The sequence below is a fragment of the Danio aesculapii genome, chromosome 3 (genome assembly GCF_903798145.1).
Source record: "Danio aesculapii chromosome 3, fDanAes4.1, whole genome shotgun sequence".
NCBI classification, from domain to species: Eukaryota; Metazoa; Chordata; class Actinopteri; order Cypriniformes; family Danionidae; genus Danio; species Danio aesculapii.
This window is the reverse complement of record NC_079437.1, coordinates 24,438,569-24,456,147: the sequence shown is the minus strand read 5'-3', so window position 1 is coordinate 24,456,147 and position 17,579 is coordinate 24,438,569. Positions and strand designations below refer to the sequence as shown.

General features: G+C 34.9%; 1 protein-coding gene across 2 annotated transcripts in view; it reads left to right on the top strand.

Moving 5' to 3' along the window:
• smurf2 (SMAD specific E3 ubiquitin protein ligase 2) overlaps window positions 1–17,579 on the top strand; it is an 83,414-nt gene that overhangs the window by 30,261 nt on the left and 35,574 nt on the right. For both annotated transcript variants that reach the window (XM_056453464.1, XM_056453463.1), the window contains exons 2-5: window positions 861–899; window positions 3,057–3,165; window positions 13,201–13,334; window positions 17,411–17,476. In XM_056453464.1, the coding sequence (XP_056309439.1) occupies window positions 861–899; window positions 3,057–3,165; window positions 13,201–13,334; window positions 17,411–17,476 (348 nt within the window). The remainder of the gene's footprint in view (window positions 1–860; window positions 900–3,056; window positions 3,166–13,200; window positions 13,335–17,410; window positions 17,477–17,579) is intronic.

Sequence of the window (17,579 nt, the reverse complement as noted above, 5' to 3'; positions counted from 1 at the left end):
CGGGTCACCGTAAGCACCGGAGTGCATGTGTCGACGCACTAACCACTACACCACTGGCGCTGACTATGCTGCTAATCTTAACAGACATGAACACACTCTAACAAGTACTTCGCTGATGGCTGGTTAATGTTAGTTGTGTATTAGTTAATGTTAAATATAAATAGAATGTTGATTTATTTTCTCCTGATTATGCTTATTTCCAGCTCAGCCTGCTGTAAAATTGGTGCAATGACACTGATCTGATTTCTACTGGTACATGTGTAGCTAAAACTATGGAAAATATACACAATACAGATAAGGGTGACATGGTGGCTCAGTGGTTAGTACTGTCAACTCATAGCAAAAAGGTCACTGGTTTGAGTCCCGGCTGGGTCAGTTGGCATTTCTGTGTGGCGTTTGCATGCTCTCCCCGTGTCCGCATGGGTTTCCTCTGGGTGCTCCGGTTTCCCCCAAAGTCCAAAGACATGCGCTATAGGTGAATTGGGTAAACAAAATTGGCCCTAGTGTGTGAATATAAGAATGTATGGGTGCTTCCCAGTGCTGGGTTGCAGCTGTGTAAAACATATGCTGGAATACTTGGTGGTTCGTTGTGCTGTGGCAACCTCTGATAATCAGGGACTAAGCCGAAGAAAAATGAAGGAATAAATTAATAATATAGATATAAATTAAAGAAACTGTATCTTGCAATAAAATCTTGTTTTGAGGACGCCCACATTTTTGCTGAAGAACAGTATAAGGCTGATTCTGACTCGAAGCTGTATTTCAAAACACAAATAACAGGTTTTTTTTCTACTGTGATTGATGTTTTCATTCAAAACACCCCAATGATGATGTTTTTTCCTTCTCTTTTGTCTCCGCAGTTCTATGCGCTAAGAACCTGGTGAAGAAAGACTTCTTCCGTAAGTATCAGAGCTTCATAAATCCTGAAAGTGAGTGAACTGCGCTCTATTCCTGTCGTGCTATCTCAGAGCAGTGTTTTAGCAGAAGCTCATCTGTTAAAAGTGTGCGGAGAGAGATAAGTGCTCTTCCCCCGCGAGACACCAGAAATGTGGGTCAGTTCGGGGAGACAAAAGCAAAACCGCTGGTTGACGTGTATATTCGCCATAGTGTTGTCTCTCTCTCTTTTTCTCTCTCTCTATCTCTCTCTCTTTCTCTCTCTCTCTACCCCAACAAACACAAACAACCAAGCCCACGTGTGAAACGCTGATCTGATAGCAAACACTGAAAAAGAATAGTAACAGAAATGTGATGTTGGCTGACGGATGAGGTTTGGCAGACATGTAGTTAAATTAAGACTCTAATCAGCCTTCTCTCTTTGTAAACCTTCATGCATATCTTCCTCTACTTTTAAGAATTCATCAATTCAGATTTCTATTTGTACAGATGTAGACAAATTAACAACGTATATCGAGTATTGAGGGAAAAGTAAATGTTATGGTAAGGCTATACTTGAATTATAATTCTGTGGCTGATTGCCGAAAATTGGCCAATATTAAAATAGTTTTTATTTTAATAGTTAGTAAAAGTAACTTAAAATTACCTAAATAAAAGTGACCTTAAAGTGACCAAAATTCAATGTTTAGCCAGCATCTAAGGACAATGTTATTTTGATGTCCAATAACGACATCAAATAAAGTTGATATTTGATTCATTGATTTTGTTTTTATTTTTTTAGGGGTTTTCACCTTTATTTTACAGTGGAGATTTAGAGATAAGAAGGTACGGGGAGCAGAGATAGGGGAAGGGTTGGCAGAGGACCTCGAGCCAGGAATCAAACTCGGATCGCCATGAACACCTCGTTGCTATGTGTCGATGCACTAATCACAAGGCTATTTTTCGCAGACTATTTGATTAATGTTTAGGTTGTGTTGGAAAGTGACCAAAACCCAACACGGATCCAATATCTTAATCCAACGTAAAACTGACGTCAAATACTGATGTTTATTCGGCAGGTATGGCAACCAAAATCCAATGTCTGATAGATGCCATATTGGTAACGTCCACACAACGTCAAGCTTTAACATCATTGGATGTTGATGTTTGGTTGATTTTAGGTTGAACGTTGGACATTGACGTCGACCTGACGTTGGGTTCTGATGTCAACACAATTTTCAATTCCAAACAAAATGCAACATCCCCACGACCTTCAGGTACAAGGTCAATCTGATGTCCTGTGCCTGCTGGGATGTTTACTATTCCAAAATATTTTCCAAAATGTTTTTCAAAATAAAGTAATTGTGTTCAAAGTAGAAAAAAGCTTTTTACCCTGACATTTAAAAAGAATATATTTTAGAGCAGTAATTACAATACCGTGAAACCGTAATATTTTTATCCAAGGTTATCATCCCGTCACAATCTTACACCAGCCCATGCCTAGTTCATCTGTAATAAACTAATCCAGTTATTCTTGCTATCAATGCTAATACTGAATAATGCGCAGAAACCACTATTTAATTAGTAATAACCAAAATAATTACATGTAGTAATTGCATTTGTTAACTAGTAATAAGTTGGTAAAAGTAATTAATTTTGTCTTAATTTTATTTAATTGCTGTCTCTTATCGAATTAATTAAAAACTATTCTTATTAAAAACCATAAAATGTGACATTGTTGTTAGATAATTTGTTACTAAATAATTTGTTATATGGTGCATTGATTGATTTTATAAACATAGAAGGCAAATCAAATGCAAGTAATGTCCTTACTTTAATGTTTCGGATAAGTTTTTGTGAAAATAAAATCTTGGAATGGGTGAAATATTCTGCTTAAAATATATATTTATTTACAATACATTATAACATAGAGAATAACGTACAGCCTGGCCTGTACTAAGTATAATGCAGTAAGCTACTTAGAGTCTTGTATTGTCATCAAATGATTCTTGATCTAAATTTTCCTGGTGAAAATGCATGATAATCATTATTTTCACATGATGTATTTCTTGATAGCCACCATTTCTAGTATTACTTTATTCTGATGCCACATTTACATGCTTTACAGATAGTTTTAAACTAGATACCAATAGATGGTATGTGTATGTTTGTTTTTTTTTTAGGGCTACCAGACCCTTTCGCTAAGGTGGTCGTGGATGGTTCAGGGCAGTGCCATTCAACAGACACAGTGAGAAATACTCTGGATCCCAAATGGAACCAACACTATGACCTGTAAGTCTCTGCTTTTAAAGGTTTTCTTATGTACACCCAAGGTCACACATTGATTTCCTTTACATATGATGGCAGCACATTTAATAAAGGGTTGAAATTTAAACCTGAGACGGTAATGTTTAGAATTTAGAAGCTGGCGGCTTGGAAGCAGATTTCATTTGGCAGCACATGGTCATCTGTCCAGTTGTTCGAGTATTAGCGATTTGGCTTTCAGTGCTGCAGTTCTTTCCTGTCTGAGCTTAAGAGTGTCAGACTGTGTCATTTAGGCGCCTCGTGTGGTTTTATTTCAGCCGTTTTTCTGTGTGAGTCAGCACTGAGACATTTTTTCTGTTTTTGACATTACGTAAAAGAGGGCTTATTGATAAAAAAAAAAAAAATCATAAGTTTTATTTATTTATTTTGTTTAATCAAGCAGACTATTCTGCTGTTATTTAAAATATTCATATATACATGTATAATCCTGGCATTATTTTCAAACCAAGATAAAATATGTCTTTTCTTTCTGCTTTTCATTCTTTTAAGGATCAACAAAGCTGTATATTTTGGAATTGTTCAATTATTTTATTTATTATTTTATTTAATTTTATTTGTTTTACAAAACAAAACAAAACATAAGTAGTTGGTATAATTAACTAACATACTACTAATAATAGTGATAAACGCAATCTTGTTGCTTGAAATAAAATAACTGTTAACTAAAATAAAATGTTTATTTTTAAAAAATCTATAAAAATGCACGCTTTATATCCAAAGAAATATTTTTTATTTAGTTTAATTCACTTTATTAAATAACTACAAATTAAATTAATACAAAGTGTATATATACATATTTAAAAATAAATAATAAATAAACAAAAAACCCAACAAAATTCCTGATATGTTAAGTAAAATTACAATAAAAACATAAAAATAAAAACTACTTTAGGCTTTTTGGATGTCATACCTAGCCATGAGTCATCTTCACACAACTACAAATGAGATTCAAACACTGCAGTGGTAGGAAACATCACAGACAAACACATTCATAAAGCTTAAACCGGTGTTTTGTTTTGTCCAACAATAGAAAGAAAATCAAGAATGGCATGAGGGTGTGTAATAACTGCAAACTTTACAATTTTAGGGTTTAAAAAAAGTAATTAAGATGTTCTTTCAAGTAATCTGAGTTTTTTTTTTCTTGAAACAGTGGTGTACGATTTCTTTCAATCTCTTGATCAATGTAGCCCATCAGTAAAGCTCCCAGCATCCTTCAGGCTTTGAGGATTTAGGTCACCTCTTCTGGAGTCGACAGCTCTATCTGTGGAGATCATAGAACAGATTTCCATGGCTGAAAATCCCATATCCATTAGTTATACCATACAGCTCTGGCTCTAAAGAGGCTATATTTACAATGAAAAATATCAGCTGTTTCATCCACTCCAAAAATAAATCACTGGTGTAACTTGATTTAATTTTGAGGCATATTTCTTTTTTTTTTATTATTATTATCATTATTTTTTTAAGGGTTTTTCACTTTTTTATTGGGATAAGATAGAGGAGAACAGACAGGAAAGCATTGGGAGCAGAGAAAGGGAAAGGGTCGGCATAGGACTTCAAGCCAGGACTCGAACACGGGTCGCCGTGTGGCTCCCAAGCCACATGTGGCTCTTTGACCAAAAATATGTCTTTGCGTCTCCCTTTTATAATATTTTACAGTTTAAAAAATGATAACGATCAATAGAAATGTTTCCTATTAAAAATACAATTACAATTCCCTTTTTTTACAGCAAAATGAATAAGAACACAATTTACAATAAAAAGACGTTTCGACCAATGGGCACGTGCCGCGCTATGGATAAACTTTAAGAGCAACACCAATAAAGGGCAAACAACTTACATTTCTATGGTAACCTCACGTACATAAATTTAAAAAACATTCATGTGTGATGATGGCAAAAAGAAAAAAAAGATAAATTGCCCTTTCTTCATTCGTGGACTTGCTCAGCATGGGATGCTTCATATTTGTTTCATTTGGAGTTGTGCAAGGTTTTGTTTAAACCTGTTTTATTTATAGTTGTAATATATTTATTTATAGTTGTAATGCTCAGCATAAATGAATACACCCCATTTTGAAAATAATTATTTTTTATCCATTTCTCAGTGAATATGTGTAATATATATTGGTGCATTTAAACAAAACAGATTTATTAAACACATATATTTATTAAAATAATATTTTTGTCACAGAACATCTTTAGAAATGAAAAGGTAAAACATTTAAATTCATGTGAACTATTGCAAAAAAAATTACAAACAAACATTTTAATAAAAATGTATATATTTTTGTTTCTCTTGATTTTTGTTATTTTTGACAATGTTGTTTGAGATTTTTCCCTGACATATATAAATTTGGGCTACTAATTTTTTATCCATTGTTGTAAGTTATTTTGTTAGTTAAGCTCCAGATTTGGCTTTAGTACTGACTAATGTAATGTATATGCACAAATATTATATTGTATAGCTTCCTATAGAAAATATTAATTTAAATGAGAGATTTGTGTGGGGTGTACTTCTATATGCCCAATGGCTCTTTAAAAAATGCATTTGCCCCAAAAAAACTGAAATGGCTCTTTGCTGATAAAAGGTTCTCGACCCCTGCACTAGGCTATTGGCACTGAGGCATATTTCATCTTAATTTAAACAAATGGAACCCAAGAGCAAAGTCTATTTTGAAACCAATAAGATAAAAAATAAATAAATAATTTTGTGAATTTAACTTGAACAGATTTTTTTTTTATTTTGTATTAATTTTTAATTTCTTTTATTAATTTATAAAAAATTACAGTTGCAAGTGTGTGTGTGTGTGTATGTATGTATGTATGTATGTATTGATACCTTTACATTATATGTGTATGTACATGCATTTATTTATTTGTATATATATTTATTTGTATATATATATATATATATATATATATATATATATATATATATATATATATATATATATATATATATATATATATATATATATATATATATATATATATATATATATATATATATACATATATATATATATATATATATATATATATATATATATATATATATATATATATATATATATATATATATATATATATATATATATATATATATATACATATATATATACATATATATATATACATATATATATATACACACACACATATATATATATATATATATATATATATATATATATATATATATATATATATATATATATACATATATATACACATATATATATATATATATATATATATATATATATATATATATATATATATATATATATATATATATATATATATATATATATATATATATATATACAAATAAATAAATGCATGTACATACACATATAATATAAAGGTATCAAAACAATGTTAAATGAGTAGCAGGCGATACAAGATAACTTAAACAGAGTTTTATTCTTGTTGAACCAATCAATCTTAATCCCCTTATACCAGAATGTTCTAAATAACTTAACTACTTTTTGGAAACCATATGGTTTTTATGTAACACATGGACTCACTGCTCATTAATTTATATTCATAAGTCATATTCAAAGGCAGGGGGAAAAGTAGCGAAGATTAATAGCAAAAAAAATACGGTGAAAAGGTCGGCCTCTGTAATTCTAGCATTAAAACGCTTTAGATTACACTTACTGTCAACATTTTTTATCTTTTAATGCATTCATATGGAAAGCATGGTGGGAACTACACATCCACTACTTGGTTATATTTTTCCTTCACTTTCGTCAATTGGTGAAGTTTGTTTCTCACCACTGGCTTGCTTTGTTTGGGACTTGAAGAGCTGCGCGTCAATGGATTTGCTTTTCAGTGTTTGGACTTTCAGCAGTGAAATTTAAACCACACTGAACTGAACTAAACTGAACTTCAACTCTAAAAACTGGACTGACAGTTTCAATTCACTAGAACTTCAATGTTAAGCTGCTTTGACACAATCTACCTTGTAAAAGCACTACAGAAATAAACATGAATTGAATTATATCAACAAAAGTATTAATGTTGTCATTTCTAAGTTAACTTTTTTCTTTTTCCTTTTTTATACAAATTTATGTGGATTGAACATAAGCCAAAAAAAAAAAAAATCTACAGTTTTCAGTAATTGTTGTTTTAGCTCCCTCAGCTCATGTAATTTGTTAGTGGAGTGCAAAATAAAAATAGAAATTTTCCCTCTACGCTGGCCTGTCACTTTTCCCCACAGACCAAAAGCAAAACAGAAGAGTGTAAGAGAGCGAAATACGAGGAAAATCTGCAACAAAGTATATGATTTCAATACTTGTCCCGTTCTCCTATGAAGCGGACAGCCCGCAGCTAAAGGAAGCACCCGTCTCCGTTTGTTTGGTTGCCAGGGCAAGTGTAGACCAACCCTCACCCCCAGGACGGTTGTGGAGTTAGCCAAGCATGTCACGTCTGTCAGCGGAAAATAGGCCGCCATTTTCACAGTCCTCCCCACAACCCGGAGCACTGGACGGAGGAGAGAAAACCAAAACCTTGCTTAAATCCTACATCAGAATGTTGAAGTGCTTAAAGTATACTGGTGCTTCTGTTCACCATCAGGGTTTCTTTTGAAGTCAGGTTACGTGCTTGTAGAAGTATGATTCGCATAAAGCATTTCACAAGAGATTAGTTTTCTTTTTGTTGGCAGTGAGAAATTTTGTTTGTTATACAGGCATTGTTGAAAGCTTATCAGGGTATTTAGTAGTGTTTTTATTCTTGCTAAACAATCATGACTAACGGAATGTCAAAATTAGTTAAACTCAACAAGAAATCAAAACTAACCATATGATTTTGCTAGCTCACATTGCTAGTTTTGTGGTGAGCATGTCAATAAGAAAAAAAAGTTTGCCTTTCTAATCTTTAATTGAAATCTGAAATCAGGAGAGACAGGACAATCAACACAAACTGGAACCGCATCTTTTTTTTTTTTTTTTTTTAAAGCAGACGAGTGTCAAATCCGTATTTCACCATTTCCAGATTCAAAAAGCTCTCGGGTAAAAAATGTTCCTTACAAACCTACTTTTGTCGCGTGTTAGCAGACCACTGTGCACAACTGTGCTCTCATCAAGGGGAAATGGAAACAAACCCGTCAATGTGGCATATATACACTTGCATCATGTTCACAATCGTGCGCGCTGATTGGTTCGAACCAAGTAAACCTCATAAATTAATGAACAGATGTGCTGAAAACTCAATGACGTCACTTTGTACTGGCTGGTACAGACAGCAAATCTCCACACTGGAATTTACACAATGATCTCATGGCCGTGAGGCAGCTTCAAAATTTCTTTTCAAACAAGAGAAATGAATTCGCTCTAAACAATGCAAAATCAACCAATTTTCTCTTTATCCTAATCTGCTTGTTAAGTCATGACGTATCAGTGATGTAAGGAATACCGTTTCCAGGTCCAAGTCGCTACTCATTTGAATTGAGAAAATATTCGTTTATGACCACTTTTTAGTCCTATCACACAAAATCATGGTGTACACATCAGTATGTGGGCTTGCTGCCTCACAAAGACCAACATTTTAACAATTTCTAAAAAAGAATCACTTTCTGTGCATCGGATATTAGACAAGGACATATATATTGCAATCGTTGTTTTTTGAAAGTATTACATCGCTTTGTAAATGTTTAGTAATACCATTTCATGAGTCTTCCTATACAGTTTGAGAGCGCTTGGACCCTGAAGCTGCTTCGTATGACGTCACGCTAAACAATCGGATAGTGTTTTTAGCAAAGTGGGACATGTATATGTCTACCAACATCTCAAAAAATGTTTCGTGACCCTTTAAATTGTCAGATTACGTATATCTTAGGAATTGGGTATGGCTAACATATTTAGCCACGCTGCTACAACTGTCAGTTTTGACAACAAGCAGAAATGCTGAGGAGAGATGTGTCTGTTAGGTTGTAATAACTCTCCCCGTACACTTTTCCAGATCTTTCTGAAAGAAATGCCTACTTTAATACATCCAATTAGTTCTCGGTAGAAAAAACAAGCCACACCTACTCTTTTCTCATTTTAATATATTTACTATCATGTGTTTTTAGGAGCTGCTTCACAATACGAAAAAATAACAGTCGCAGCTTCCAATTCATGAAAACTTTAATTATGAAAGATTGATAAGCTGAAAGCTTTTAAAAGCTGTTTAACAGCTGTAAAAAAAGATAAAGACAATTTTCCCATAGTATTTGATTCATGGGTGTTTTCCAGTTATTTCATCTCATTTAGTATGATCTGATGCTTAAAAGTTCATCAGTGTGACTTTAATATTTAAAATTTCAACAACTACAAACCACAAAAATGTCAATACCACTTTGTTACACTGTGACACACATTATTGGAGAAGAGGTCATAAATGCTAACCCCATAGAGACAATTTTAGAACTTTGAAACCTGGAGTGACACCGTTTCAATTTACTAGAACTTCTATGTAAAGCTGCTTTGACACAATCTACATTGTAAAAGCGCTTTAGAAATAAACATGAATTGAATTAAATTGATGGTATAAGTAACAGAAAGCACCTGTGAATTATGAGATATTGGCAACTGGTAATTAGCAAATTGTATATTACATTGTAACGTGAATGACTACCAATAATAGTGAGAATCAAGTGAGAGAAAACCTAACTATAAACACTATCAACCGAGATTAACATTTACATTTATGCTTAAGCAGTGCTTTTATCTAAAGCAATTTACAGTGGAGGAGCATAAGCAGTATGATTAAAACATTAACCTAGATTTAAGGAGACTGACATACAATGTAAAGCATAAAGATCCTCAGATGCTTGGGTTAAAACATTGTGTTTGAGAGGAATTAAAGTAGTGCAGCTTTAAACTGTAACCAAGTCTGATCATGGTTAGTTTTTAGAAATCTAGACCAAGCAAGCATAAATAAATAATGTATGTGCTGAAATTTCAAGGTCTTTTCTTGAGGTAGTAAAATGCTGAAAAGTTACCTGGCATAATTTTTAAACTTAAATGTATTTTTATTTCACATGTGTGTGTGTCAAATACAAGATGTGCAACTTTAGGGTCAGCTCAAATTGAATTTACAAAAATGATTGAAAACATCTATTCACAAAGCATACTAATTTGGTTTGCTCTAACTACTTTGTATTTTACGCAGTGCATAAATACAAAAAAATATTGATTTAAATAGGGTACTTTTTATTATAAAATAAAAAAGTGTCATTATATTGGACATATTTGTTTGACTCAATAAATAAATTAAGTCATTAAATAAGTTGTAGGTATTTCCTGGGAAAGCTCAGAAACAATCAGTCAGGTGTGATGACCGTTTTTATATGACGAACTTAAAGTACACAAACCATAATTATCTGTTGTTAAGTGTTGACAGCACAGGTTTCGAGTTTATTGTCTCGACTTCTGTTTAGCTCTGTCACTTTGTGGTCTGGTTGGGTAACTTGTTGCTACAAGATCTTGTCTGGTGTGCGTAACTATTGTTGTGAAGACTCTCCTACATAGCATGAATAAGAGCTGTTCAGACGTCAGTGCTTGTGTTTGGCATTGCAGATGTCTTTTAAATTATTTCTGATCAGACTGAAAAGAACTGAATGTTTGGGTTTGTATGGGCTCGTTCAGCTCAGAACATCCACGGTCATTGACGTTCTGTCTTCTTGCTGCTTTCATCCTACCCCTTATGTTTCCCTTTCTCCCTCTCTTTACTCCTCCACATCTTCGATTGGTTTTCAGTCCAAACAGAATCTTTTGCCCAGGGATTCTGTCCCATTGGCAGGCTTATAGAACGTTCAGACATTGCTTGGACGTTTTTTGACAGGCTCGCTCCTTTTGATGTCCAGCTCTGGAGGTGTTTCTGTTCCCTGATTTTAAGGGAATCATTTGTTTTGTCTTACACCATGCCAAATCCTTCAGACAACCCAGCTGAGTTTAATGTAGAACTTGATGAAATGCATACGCTGCTGAGAAAACCAGAGAACTGCATGAGATTTCTTGATGCTCTTGAACTTCGTTTGAGATGTTTTCACCCTTCGGCCCTGTTAAAAAGAACCAAACATGGGCCTCTATAAGTTGGCCGAGAGTGATTTAAAGAACTTGAGTTCACTTAGTTTGCATGTTTTTTTTATTTCCCCTTCTATACGTATATCTTTCATCGTCTTTGTTGCCTTTATTATCATTTTCCTCACCATTGTTGCCCTTCTTTCCTTAGTTCATTCACTTTTTTTTTTTCCTCCCTTCTGACTCAATTTATGTCCTCCTTGTGTTATTTTTCTCCATCTTCATCTCCCTTTTTCTTTTTTCATTTTCATCTACTTCCTCTTATGGGTGTCATTGTCAACACCTTCCATTCACATTGAATGGTTGACGTCAATCGTTGCCGAACTGAATTTTCGATCCGTTGGCACCGCTTCAGTGGCCTTGCTCGCTGTAGAAGTTGGGAATTTCTCAACTTTTCAAGAGCCAATGGAAGCGTCAGCCAATCAGATCACTTTATGCAAATACCCTAACTCAGACAGTAGCAGATTGCGGACTAATTCATTGGCTGATACTGCTATGACAATCGCGTCAGCCCCAACTTCAGACACGCCCTCTATATATATAAAAATTGTTATTAATTACTCACCCTCATATAGTCTTTAAAATACAGATGGAGATATTTTGGTTGAAATATGAGAGCTCCCTCCATAAATTACAACGGTCCTGACTCATTCAAAGTCCAAAAAAATGCCAAAAAAACATCCTCAAAACAGATCATATGACATCAGTGGTTCAATCAGGATATCATTAAGCTACAAGAATGAGCACATAAAACAAAAATAACTTTATTCAATATTTTTTTCTTCAGTGTCAGTGTACAATGTGTGTTATCTTTAAGCGTGTCACGTTTGTTCATGCTGCAGACTTATACCGTGGAAGTGCATTTTCAAACAGCGTATGTATTCGTGTTCATGAATGCGAGCCCTATACTGACACTGAGAATTAGAAACTGTTGAATAAAGTCATTATTTTTGTTTTATTTGCACGTAAAACTATCATTGTAGCTTTATAATATTCCGTTTAAACCGTATGGTCTGATTTGAGAATGTTTTTTGGTATTTTTCTGGATTCGAATGACTCTGGAATCGTGCTGTCTATGAAGGATGAAGGAGCTCTTCAATTTCATCCATAATATCTTTGTATATGTATTCTGAAGACAAAAGAAGCCTTGCAGTTAAGAACAACATAAGGTTGAGTAATTATTGGCAGAGTTTTTATTGTCGAGTGAAGTATCCCTTTAATTTCAGGCACTTTTCATTAAAAAATTTTATGTATATTTTCAAGGCAGCATTACAGAAACAAATGCTGCACTTCAAGTCAGTCATTTTCTGTATACAGATTACAGATACAGAATACAGATTTTTCATGCAGATATGAGCACAATTACATAATGACATATAATTACATAATTTTTAAATGCAAAGTTGGTGTTATACTTTGTCTTATTTCTGGCTTCAATATCATATTCTTCATTATAATCTTGCTCTGCTTCAGTCTTCTCTTCCCTTTTTCTTTTATAGTCCTTTGTCATTTTAATCTACTGCTTCTTTCTCTGTCATCTTTTTTGCTGTTGTTTTTCATCATCTTCTTCCTTGTCATCTTTTTTTCTAGTCTCCTGTTTCTAGTTGTGCTTAGTTTGTGATGTGTTCCTCAGAGTCAGTGCTAGTTAGACCCTGCCACTGGCTATAGCCTTAATTTTGATTGATTTTTGCAATATTTTATCCCAGACGCACTCTTATATTCTCTCTAGTGTTTTTGGTGTTGTTGTTGGACTGGTGTCTGAACATTAAGCAGCTGATCTTTCGCTCTGAGTACATATTTTCATGGTTCACACTGCATGTTCTAACAAACTGCTCCATGCACTGTAGAGACTGTGACATCGTAGTCTGCTTCACTTTAAATTGGGCTATGATAGAAAATCTGATTCAAAGTGACGTCTCTCGTTCTCTCTCCAGATATATCGGCAAGTCAGACTCCATCACCATCAGCGTGTGGAACCATAAGAAGATCCACAAGAAACAGGGAGCGGGATTCCTGGGATGCGTACGACTCCTCTCCAACTCCATTAACCGACTTAAGGACACAGGCTGTAAGTGTGTGTGTGTTTTGGTATGATTGGCTTACATAGAGTTTGTTAGTGTGCGTATAATTAGCTTAGAAAACATGGGTTTAAAAGTGTGTGTGTATGTGTGTAACTGGTTCAGACAGATTTCAAGTGTATTTGTGTGTGCATAATTGGCTCAGAGAGATTATAAGCATGTGCTACAATGGCTGTGTGTGTTAAGTGGGCTACCTTTTAAATAAAATACACCACATTTACATTTTGAACACCATAGTAAGTCTTACTTTGGTTGGACACTGTCTTTCTCAGGTTAATGCTGATTTGTTATTTGTGAATTTACATATATCTGTCTGCTACACAGTATCCAATGTTTTATGCTGGTGAACTAAGTTGGTATGTTTTAGGGTACGCAGGCCCCTGTCACCGTCTGCCTGGCTGCGTTCCAGTCCCATGCTTGTGTTTTAGACCATTTTAAATGCAGGCTTTCCCTAGAAACCCTCCAGTGTGACCACTGTCCTGGATAAGCACAGGAAACCCACAGCCGCTCCCACAGCTGGAAGTGATTCGGTTCACTGTTTCCTGCTGCGCCCCTCTGTTCGTTCTGTCTTTTCTCATTCTCTTCGTACTTCTGCCTTCTCTTCAGTCTGTCACTAACTAGGATCTTTAATCAAAAGCTAGATTTGTCCTGAGCTATTCACTTGATTCACTTGATTTAGCTAATTCTTGCTTGATCTGTTCAATTATTCATCTGTTTGTTCATCTATGCATCCATCCATCCATGTCTGTCCATCTGTCCATTCATCTGTCCATCCAGTCATCCACATGTCCTTCTATTTAGTTGTCTGTTCATGTGTAGGTCTGTTAATACTAGTCCATTCATCCACCCATGCATCCATTTTTCTGTCTCTCTCTGTCTTTCCATCTTTCATTCATCTAGCTCTCTGACCATCCATCTATCTTTGACTGTCCATCTATACTGTAATGTATGCTTTATTGTTCCCTTTTGGGGCGCTTTGTTCTGCAGTGTAATAGATTTACAACATATCTATACATCACACACTTAAGACAAACATTAAACAACATCAATAGTACTTAAAATAAAGAATATCTCTTCCCATTAAAATTCAGCAAATTAGTAGCACAAAGAACAAACGAAAATCAATTTATCCATCCATCCAAATGTCCATATATTTATTAGTCTATTCAAACCTTTCTCTATCCATCTTTCTCTATCCATTTTAGTCAATTCATCCATCCACTTATTTGTCCACATGTCTTTTCATTCATTCATCCATCCAACCAAAAATGAAGGGTTCCCAACACAAATTGGATTAAGTTAACTTAATTGTTCAAATCTAAGTGGATTGAACATAAAAGAATTAAGTTGTCACCAAAATAACTTATGAGAGTTGTTTTGGATCAACTCGTGTTACAGTTTTTCCCAATTGTTTACACACAATTACTTGTACTTCAGATACTACAACATGTAAGTGATGCACCAACCCCCTGAACCAATTCTGCTAAACTACAAGCACAAGTTCTGCTTAACACTCAAATTGCAGATTTAAAACACACTCTTTTCAAAACACTACACACAATTTTCTGCAATTGGGACAATTTTCATGCAGAAAATCTCTTGTTTTCACAAATAACACACTGTCATTCAAAATTGTAAAGTCAGTGGCCCTACTTTGCATACTAACTCATTACATAGGTAAACACCAATCACACAGAATTGCTATTTAGAAATCAGAGCTCATCTGGTTTATAACTGGTTCACTGCCCACCCAAGTTTTTTAGTTGTTTAATCTACCTCCATATTCTCCATTCCTCAAACCTATTGAGGATTTTTTTTCTGCCTGGGGATGGAAAGTGTATGACCGAAATCCACACCCAGGTATACCCCTTCTCCAAGCTACAGTTGATGCTTTTCATGGCTGGATTCGCCATGCAAGGTGACAGTTCCCACACTGCTTGGCCAGACCAAAACAGAAAAGAGGATGCAGTATGGCTGTTTTTTTTTGACTGTAACTGTATTTTGTAAATACTTCTGTTGATGGCATATGTAGACCACGTTATGTGCAACTTTGTGTTTTGTGGGAAAAATACAGTAAAATATATTTGGTACCGTGTATTTGTGTGTTTTGTATAAAAACAATATTCAGAAATATTTTACAATGCACTTCTGTAGGCCTGTGTACTGTCCGTAGTAAGTGTAACACTGAACAAAAAAAGGCTTACAGTAAGTCATTATGATAAATGGAGAAGAAGTGTTCAACTGTTCTTATAAATGTCTATTCATGTGATGGCTTGTGTGTGTCATGTGAAAACAAAATACGTTTTGAACGTAGAGTTTCATTTTGCAGAAGAATTGAAGGGGTTTGCCCAATGTGTGCGTGTATTGTGATTTGTGTGTAGAGTTCTGACAATATGAGACTTGCTTTCAGAAAATGTGTGTAAACAATTGGGAAAAACTGTAAATAAGTAGTTTGATCAAGCAGCAAAAGTAATTGTTTGAGTGCATCTTTTATTCCATCCATCCATCCATTTAATGTGTCATCCATCAATCCATTTTGTTTCGTCTATCCATCCATCCATTTAATGTTTCATCCTTCTATCAATTCATCCATTTAATGTTTCATCCATCTATCAATTCATCCATTTAATGTTTCATCCATCTATCAATTCATCCATTTAATGTTTTATCCATCCATCCATCCATCCATCCATTCATCCATCCGACCATCTAATGTTTCATCCATCCATCCACCCCTTTAGTTTCATCCAGCCATCCATCCATCCAATAATGTTTCATCCATTTAATATTTCATCCAGCCAGCCAGCCATTTAATGTTTCCTCCATTCATCCATCCATTCATTCATTTAATGATTCATTTATCCATCCATCCATTTAATGTTTCGTCTATCCATCCATCCATCCATCATTTAATGTTTCATCCGTCCATCCATCCATCCATCCATCCATCCATCCATCCATCCGTTTAATGTTTCATTCATATTAACAGACATGGAGCCAAATTTAACCCAGTGTTTGTCCATATTTGGGTTGAAACAACCCGGCATTTTAGAGTCCATCCGTCCATCCATTCATTTAATGTTTCATTCGTCCATCCATCATCCATCCATCCATCCTTCCATCCATCCGTCCATCTATCCATTCACTTAATGTTTTATTCATCCCTCTATTTATCCATCCATTCAATGTTTCATCCATCCATCCATCCATCCATCCAATGTTTCATCCATCCATCCATCCATCCATCCATCAAACATATGAGTGCATGTGCATGAAGTGTTTGTGCATTAATTATATGTCAAGCCCATTTATTTATATTTATGAAAATGCAGCAGTGGTACTCCATCAATATCTACCTGATGATCATTAACAGCCACATAAATATTAGTCAATAGAATTTATATATTTTTTACATTTAAATTCTAATTATTTTATTGTCTGTTTACATAATTATTTTAATAAAAACTGTCTACTGTACCTTGGAATGTTTCAGCTCCTAAGATTCACATTACACAACGTTAATGATTCCCATTCAGCCCTGTAATGGTGGTCATCGGTCTCTGCAGGTGTTTGACCGTCTGGAAGAGTTAAAATGTGAGTCGGGTGTGTTGGGGTGGGTGGATGCTCCTCCAGTCCTGTTTAGTCTAGCTGTGCATCCTGATCTGACTCTGTGTATGTGTGTGTGTGTATGAGAGTGAGAACAGATAGTGGCCTCTCTAATGTCTGCAGGCTACTTGTTATTCCTGTCTCTCTCTTTCCGGCAATGACAGAGAGCCCCAGCGTGTTTCTGGAAGCGCCTCACTCCTATCGGCACATCTACAGTCTGAGAGGAATAAAGCAGCCTCTGTGTGTGTTTACATGCGCACACACACACACTGACACAGAGCGCTGCAGTGTATGTGACCTCACAGATGGAAAGTGGAGCGTTTTAATCTGTTTTTTAAAGTCTCTGATAGCTTGCAGAGTGAGAAGGTCAGAGGTTATGACGCAAACGACATGCAAGGTCTTCAGTTTCTCACGTGCTGCTGCTCATTTTTCTCTTGCGTTTTTTTTTTTTTTTTTTCAGATCAGCGTTTGGACCTGAACAAGTTAGGGCCCAATGACAGCGATACCGTGAGGGGACAGATTGTAGGTGAGTCACAAATAATTTGCCTGTTTGAGTGAGTGATCTATCAGGAATTTACAGAGCTTTTCTGTTTGCCGTTTATCTCTTGAGTCGCACCAGCACTGGCACT